The 8,722-nt window shown below is 41.1% G+C and overlaps 1 protein-coding gene and 1 pseudogene across 1 annotated transcript; one reads left to right on the forward strand and one right to left on the reverse strand.

The window, feature by feature from the left end:
• The first annotated feature begins 1,041 nt into the window (after positions 1 to 1,041).
• On the forward strand, positions 1,042 to 1,166 carry LOC122914703 (annotated as a pseudogene).
• A 2,899-nt stretch (positions 1,167 to 4,065) lies between these two features.
• On the reverse strand, positions 4,066 to 5,162 carry LOC122914241 (olfactory receptor 56A1). Its single transcript, XM_044260871.1, has one exon. It carries the CDS (start codon positions 5,005 to 5,007, stop codon positions 4,066 to 4,068), a length of 942 nt encoding a protein of 313 aa, XP_044116806.1. The 5' UTR covers positions 5,008 to 5,162.
• Between the last annotated feature and the right edge of the window lie 3,560 nt (positions 5,163 to 8,722).

Raw genomic sequence — 8,722 nt, forward strand, 5'->3', positions numbered from 1 at the left:
GTTGTTGAATTTATGCACATACATTTGTTTGTGATGGTTCTTTATTATCCTTTTAGTATCTGTGGAATTTGTAGTGAGAGAACTTTTCTCATTCCTGTTATTGTCATTTGTGTCTTCTCTCTTTTTTTCTAATAAGTCTGGCTAATGGTTTATCAATTTTAATGATTTTCTCCAAGAATCAACAGCATCTGGTTTCATTGACTTTTTTTTTATTTCTTTTCAGCATAACAGCATTCATTGTTTTTGCACCACATCCAGTGCTCCATGCAATCCGTGCCCTCTCTAATACCCACCACCTGGTTCCCCCAACCTCCCACCCCCCACCCCTTCAAAACCCTCAGATTGTTTTTCAGAGTCCGTAGTCTCTCATGGTTCACCTCCCCTTCCAATTTTCCCCAACTCCCTTCTCCTCTCCCTCTCCATGTTCAAAGACTTTTTGAAGTCTTTGAGGACTTTTTTTTTTTTTTTTTTTTTTTTTTGGAAAGGGAGCTTCATGGCAAAGCTGTTTCTGCTCTTCAAGATCTGGCACTTTGGGTAATTCTGTCCCTCCATCCCCTTTATCTATAGGAGGACTCACTCCAAATCTTAGAACCACTGTGACAAGATCCTTGAGCCACCTACACTAGGCTTGACAATTCTGTGAGAAACTGTCGTCCTCTTAACCTGTCTCCTAAAGACCAAAGTTCAGAGCCAGACTCAAGTACATGTCATATCTGTTCTTATACTTAAGGCTCTACTACTTGGAATGAAAGATGCATTATAGACACTATTGGTTAACTCTTCTCTTAGTCGCTTCAATTTCATAAGCAAGGGGATGTTTGCTGAGCCCCCTGATATGCCAGAAGCTATGCTCATCACTCTGAGGGATGACAACAGGTGTGCTGGTCCCTAGATCCCTTACAAATCCCTAGCACAAGCTGTAGTTTCTAGAACTGTGTACACCCAGTTTGAGTCAATATAATTATTGGATTATATAATTATACATATATATAATATAAATATATACACATTTATATTTATATTTTATATATATATAATATAAGCTTTGCATAGTGGCAGGATCGTAGCCAATGAGGTTTATCCGAGGCACAATTAATGCTAATTGAAAACATTTCCCAATACCCCGCCATGACGACTTGAAATATATATATAAAATATAAAAATATAATTGAGTCTTATAAATATGGTGGCTATTTGCACTGATCTAGAGAAGCCTAGCGCAGGAATTAAGATCTGAATATGACCAACTAACTGGATTTCTCTTTGAGTCCCTTCTGGATTTGCACCTGGGAGAAGCATAGCAGAGGTGGAGAAAGCACTCCTAGAGAGACCCACGGAGTGGACCAAATTCTGGGCGATAACACCTGACAATATGTATCCTATTCCTAGGAACTGCGTCCTTTCTATTAAATGTTTTCAAAACTAATTTTTATAATCATCCACACAAGGGTCTTATGAAAATTAATGTTATTGTGTACAGATGCTAGTATATTGCAAGTGCTTAAAATATTTGAGCTTTCCTATTCATTGTCATTACTATCACTATTATCAGTATGCAAGGATGTTGAGATTATTTGTATCATTTTAGGTCATCAGTGTTGAAGTTGGCCCTTCTGGGCTCTGAGGGAGGAAGGCTGTAGTGGATAAACTCTTCCAGCAGCTGTGAGATGGAGGGGAGCCCTGTGAGAGAAGTCTCTTGTGGAAAATGACAAATGCTGAATCACACCTATGGCTCTGCTTGAGGAAAGGAGAGCTAAGCTGGAGGGTAATAAGAGCCTCTTCTTGTAGGCAAACGGGTGTCATTTTCCTTTTCTGCTGTTACTGAGTGTAACTTTGGAAGAGTCTGCCCTGGAGCCCAAGGCAGCCCTGAGCTGCAGTTACTCTGAGGAATCCCTGCAAGGTGATGTGCTCATTCTCTGTTCCTGCTCAGAGCTAACTCCAGACTCTGTAATAGCTGTGAAAGCTGCCCCTGTGACAGCATGTTATGATGACATGTCTCTTTGCATACCCACATGGGAGGACTTGAGTCTGTGTCCAGTCCCTGGGAGCTGGTGTACAGTGCAGGGTGCTGCCTCAGTTGTCCCTGCTGTGGTCACAAGCCCTCAGACTCAGAACTAACAGGAGCCTCACGGTCATTAACTCTTGTCTCTCAGCCCCAGACCCAACATCCAGATCTACTTTAGGATGCTGGGACTTGGATTCTGGGACTCTTCTTTGTCAGCTGGCTCCCTTTTAGTTTCCACCCCCAGAGAACAGCAGGAAAAGACTGGAAGCCTAAAGCAGGCCAGGGAATACTTGCTTCTTCCTATTCCTGTCTCTTCAGTACCCCTGAGCAATGACTCTTCACCTGGCAGTGGAATTTATTCTAGTTTCCAGGATTTGTTGGTTGGTTAGGTTTAAGTTTGATTTAGGTTTGGGTTTGGAACTCCCAGGATCCAATCAGCCTCACCAAACTTCCTCTGAGGTACCAGCAGCAGCAGGACAGAGTCCCACCCTCAGAGATTTCAGTCCCAGCTCTGAGGGCACCTCCTCTGAGTTCCTGTGAGCAGTACCAGTTGAAGGTAGCACCCTCCTCAGAACTGTGAGATACAGTCCAATGGGCCTATCTTCAGCCTTCTAAGCTCCAATGACCAAATTCTTCCCAAGTGTAAGATTCTTCCCACAGGTGCTACCTCTGCAATTACTTCAGCATTGTCTGTTTTAGTTTCAAGTTTCCAACATCCATTAAATCATTTGCTTACATTAAATCTCTGAAAATACCCAGTGCTATCTCTTTGCTCTTCTTCTGACTAAACTCACTATTATCCAAAACCTGACCCTTTGTTGTGTCTTCTCACCTTCAACTAGAGCTCTTGAGCAGAGTCAACAGATCAAAGAAGACCTGATTTTCAATTCAGTGGATAGGGAGCTTCAACATTCAGGGGAAGTGACTAACCCACTGTCCTAGTCAGTTTCCCCATTTTCTGGAAATGGCTTCTTTTCTCCCCACCTCTCTCTCTCAACCTATCCTCCATTCTAAGACTCATTAAAAATTGTGATACTGTGTAAGCTAGAACAGGAAGCTGGCATTGCTGTATATTACTACGAATGTTCTTCTATAGACCTGCAGATGCTTTGCCAGGAAGGACTGTGCCTTCTCTGAGAAACTGCCAGTTCTCAAAAAAGTAGGTATATGCAGGAAATAGATAACCAGAACGACAAAACACAAGCAAAGGAGATAGAGGCCCGGTATCCAGCTTCAATTGCACTTGAAGGGGCATTTTTATAGGACCCACGCTCTGGATTCTGGATTTCGATCTCTGCCACTACCCAGAGAATGTGATTCTTGGCATATTTCACTTTGAAAAGCATCTTTTTTCCCCTACTCTGTAAAATGGAAATAATAAGGCCTACAGAAATGTTGTGAAAGATTAAATTTACTTAAATAAAGTTGCCTAGGCTCAAAGCAGTTACTCAAGAAATATAAGTTTCTTCCTCTTGTCTACCTTCATCCAAACCAGGCGAGGAGAATAAAGGAAGAAATCTGGGTCAATTAAGAAGTGAGCTTCAGAGTGTATAATAAATACTCACCAAGGTTTTGTTCAATTCACTGCCTAGAAAAATCACTGAGGAGAACGAGGAAAAGGAATTAGAGATCTATTATATGTATTTACATACGTCTCCACAGCAATTTCTTTTATTTATTTATTTATTTATTTATTTATTTTATTTTATTATTTTTTTTCCAATTTATTTATTTTCAGAAAAACAGTATTCATTATTTTTTCACCACACCCAGTGCTCCATGCAAGCTGTGCCCTCTATAATACCCACCACCTGGTACCCCAACCTCCCACCCCTCCGCCACTTCAAACCCCTCAGATTGTTTTTCAGAGTCCATAGTCTCTCATGGTTCACCTCCCCTTCCAATTTACCCAAAAGCACATACCCTCCCCAATGTCCATAACCCTACCCCCCTTCTCCCAACCCCCCTCCCCCCAGCAACCCACAGTTTGTTTCATGAGATTAAGAGTCACTTATGGTTTGTCTCCCTCCCAATCCCATCTTGTTTCATGGATTCTTCTTCTACCCACGCCACAGCAATTTCTTAATTCCTTGTTTTATCTCTTTGGTCTGAACCCCATATACAATAGGGTTCAAGGCAGGAGGTATGAGGTGATGAAGGACATTGAGTAGGATGAGGATGTCCATGGGGACCCTCTTTCTGGCCACATTTGTCAACACAACAACCAGCAGGATGGTGCTGAAGAACAGGATGAGGATGAAGTGAGAGCCACATGTGCTCAGGGCTTTGACAGCAGCCCCTTCAGCCTTGAACCTAAGCACAGCTCTTAGAATAAAGGTGTAGGAGAGGAAGATGAGGATGAAATCTGAACCCAGTAAAGTCCAACCAGCCACAAACTGATAGATTCTGTTAAGGGTGAAATTGTCACAGGAGAGCCTGGACACAGACAAGTTGGCACAGATGCAGTTCTCAATGACGTTTTTCCCACAGTAATGGAGCCGGGCAGTGAGAATAGGAATAGGTGCAGTGAGAAGGGCATTTCGAGTGAAAATGAAGACACTAGCCTTGGCCACAAATTGGTCAGTGATGATGGATCGGTATCGCAGTGGGTGACAGATGGCCACATAGCGGTCATAGGCCATGATCATGAATGTGCAGGACTCCATGGGGAGGAAACTGTTCATAATGAACATCTGGAGAAAGCAGGCTGAGAAGCTAATGGACCTGAGATCAAACCAGAAGATGGCCAGGACCTTGGGGATGACTGTCAGGCAGAGCACAATATCCAGCAGGGAGAGGAGGCTGAGCAGGTAGTACATGGGCTCATGAAGAGAGGCCTCCAGCCAGATGGTGATCAGCAGGGTGGCGTTGGCCCCCATGGCCAGGAGGAAGAGGAGGCTGAGGGGCAGGGACAGCCAGTGCTGCCAACTCTGGTAGTTAGGGAAGCAGATGAGGAGGAATTCAGAGACTGGAGCAGTGGAGTAGTTGCTGGGTGAAGCCATGGAATGAATCTTGAGGCTTCTTTTGACTATTTGTGTGAACAAATACAAGAGGCAATTTTTTTTTTTTTTTTTTAGTTTGCTTCAAAAGTGTACCTCTCCAATCCATGGACTGGGAGAAGACCTTCACAAATGACACTACAGACAAAGGGCTGATATCTATATACCTATATCTATAATGACACTACAGACAAGTGCTAAGATCTATAAACAACTCCTCAAACTCAACACACAGAAAACAGATAATCACATCAAAAAATGGGCAGAAGACATGAACAGACAATTCTCCAAAGACATACAAATGGCTAACAGACACATGAAAAAATTTTCATCATCATTAGCTATCAGGGAGATTCAAATCAAAACCACATTGATCAACCAGGAGATCAAAGAATAACTTAAACAATCCGTGGAAATCAATGAGAATAAAGACACTTCAGTCCAAAACTATGGGATACAGTAAAGGCAGTCCTAAGGGGAAAATACATACCTCCCTCAAAAAAATTGAAAAATCCAGAATAAACCAGCTGTCTCTACACCTCAAACCAACTCCAAACATAAGAAGGGAAATGATCAAGATTAGAGCAGAGATCAATGAGATAGAAACCAGAGATACAGTAGAACGTATCATTGAAACTAGAAGCTGGTTTTTTGAAAGAATCTATGAGATCGATAAACCATTGGCCACACTAATCCAAAATAAAAGAGAGAAAGCCCAAATTAATAAAATTATGAATGAAAAGGGAGAGATCACAACTAACACCAAGGAAGTAAAAACAATCATCAGAAGTACCCAACTTTTGTAGCAACATGGACGGGACTGGAAGAGATTATGCTGAGTGAAATAAGTCAAGCAGAGAGAGTCATTTATCATATGGTTTCAGTTATTTGTGGAGCATAACAAATAGCATGGAGGACATGGGGAGATGGAGAGGAGAAGGGAGTTGGGGGAAATTGGAAGGGGAGATGAACCATGAGAGACTGTGGACTCTGAAAAACAATCTGAGGGGTTTGAAGCAATTGGGGGGTGGGAGGTTGGGGGAACCAGGTGGTGGGTATTAGAGAGTGCACGGATTGCATGGAGCACTGGGTGTGGTGCAAAAACAAGGAATACTGTTATGCTGAAAATTTTAAAAAAATTTAAAATTTAAAAAAAGAAGTTATTATCAACAGTTATATGCCAATAAGCTAAGCAACCTAGATAAAATGGGTGCATTCCTGGAAAACTATAAACTCCCAAAATTGAATCAGGAAGAAATTGACAACCTGAGTAGACTGATATCTAGTAACAAGATTGAAGCAGTGATCAAAAACCTCCCCAAAAAACAAGAGCCCAGGACATGAAGGATTCCCTGGGGAATCCTATCAAATTTCCAAAGAAGAAATAACACCTATTCTCCTGAAGCTGTTTCAAAAAACTGAAGCAGAAGGAAAACTTCCAGACTCTTTTTATGAAGCCAGCATTACCCTGATCCCCAAACCAGGCAAAGACCCTACCAAAAAGGAGAATTTCAGACCAATATCACTGATGAATATGGATGCTAAGATTCTCAACAAGATCCTAGCAAACAGGATCCAACAGTACATTAAAAAGATTATCCACCATGACCAGGTGGGATTCATCCCTGGGCTACAAGGATGGTTCAACATTCGCAAATCAATCAATGTGATAGAACAAATCAATAAGAGAAGAGAGAAGAACCACATGGTCCTCTCAATTGATGCAGAAAAAGCATTTGACAAAATCCAGCATCCGTTCCTGATTAAAACGCTTCAAAGTATAGGGATAGAGGGAACATTCCTGAACTTCATCAAATCTATCTATGAAAGACCCACAGCAAATATCATCCTCAATGGGAAAATGCTTGCAGCCTTCCCGTTGAGATCAGAAACCACATTGAGATAACACCTTACACAAGTTAGAATGGCCAAAATTAACAAGACCGGAAAAAACGTCTGTTGGAGAGGATGTGGAAAAAGGGGAACCCACTTACACTGTTGGTGGGAATGCAAGTTGGTGCAGCTACTTTGGAAAACAGTGTGGAGATTCCTCAAGAAAGTGAAAAGAGACCTTCCCTATGACCCTGCAATTGCCCTACTGGGTATTTACCCCAAAGATACAGATATAGTGAAAAGAAGGGCCATCTGTATCCCAATGTTTATAGCAGCAATGGCCATGGTTGCCAAACTGTGGAAAGAACCAAGATGCCCTTCAATGGACGAATGGATGAGGAAGATGTGGTCCATATACACTATGGAGTATTATGCCTCCTTCAGAAAGGATGAATACCCAACTTTTGTATCAACAGAGATTATGCTGAGTGATGTAAGTCAAGCAGAGAGATTCAATTATCATATGGCCTCACTTATTTGTGGAGCATAAGAAATAACATGGAGGACATGGGGAGATGAAGAGGAGAACAGATTTGGGGGAAATTGGAGGGGGAGACGAACCATGAGAGACTATGGTCTCTGAAAAACAATCTGAGAGTTTTGAAGGGGTGGGGGTTGGGAAGTTGGGTGAGTCTAGTGGTGGGTATTATGGAGGGCACGTATTGCATTGAGCACTGGGTGTGGTGCATTAATAATGAATCTTGGAACAATGAAAAATAAATAAATAAAACCAAAGTGTTTTGTTTTTTTTTTTAAAGTGTGCCTCTCACTCTTTAGGAAGCTAATGATATATAGGACACTCATCCCAAAAGGCAAATCCCAGTCAATATCATAAAGACAGACTGGTGAGATTTGAAAAATAAAGCTATGGTCAATGAAAGAATAATGAATCAGTCTAAAAACTGAGATTTTATAGGTGGATAATCCTAGGGAATAACCTCACAACATTAAAAATGTGCAACAAATTATGTCAGCATGGTACCAGTGAGGAAAATAAAATGTTAACAATATAGGCCAAAACACACCTAGTTTTTACAACTATCCAGTACTAAGATGAAGGAAGCATGAGAAGGGTCTTTAATAGGTGTTTTTGAGATAATTATTGACATTGATGTGGGTTGGGAAACCTTTAATTAGGTAGTCACCTACTTATCTAATATAATTTTTGATTTATAATTTTGTTATATCCCTTCCCCAAACTCATGATATATTAGAAGAAAATAGAATACAAAATTGATTAAACCAGTCCTTTGCTAAAACTCCAATCCTATTTGAATAAACCATTCACTTTCCAGGGCCTGTACCTAGTCATACCAAGTGTTCTTAGAATGAGTCTAAAATGAAATGGCTGTAAAACAGCCATTTCATTTTAGTAAAAGCTATAAATTTTTAGTTACCAACTTCAAATGAGCCCTCAGTGCTGCCTGTCCATCCTACAAAGCTTGCCTGATCAACTGTCCCTTCTTTCAAAGCCTTTTCAAAAACCTTCTTCATTCTTTTCAAACTCTCTGGGAAGATGGCATCAAACACTACCTTGCAGAGAAAAGAGGTATCTAGTGATATTTTCTTCGACTTCCCAAGATAAAACTTAATAACCTACTTGTACTTTCTCCCACACTTGCCTTCTTTCCTTCCACTGAGAGTCTGCCCAGCCTGAAATGTCAAACCTTCCACCTCCTACTCTGAATTGTAGCTTTCTTAGCCTAGCAGTTATACTATCAATTATTTGTTCTAATTCCCTAACTTTGAGTCAGATTTCATTCTTCACTGGATCTGCCTTGTCTTTCATACATTCTCCAGTATCTTTCATCTTTAAAAATAAAAA

The sequence above is a fragment of the Neovison vison genome, chromosome 7, assembly GCF_020171115.1.
Source record: "Neovison vison isolate M4711 chromosome 7, ASM_NN_V1, whole genome shotgun sequence".
NCBI classification, from domain to species: Eukaryota; Metazoa; Chordata; class Mammalia; order Carnivora; family Mustelidae; genus Neogale; species Neogale vison.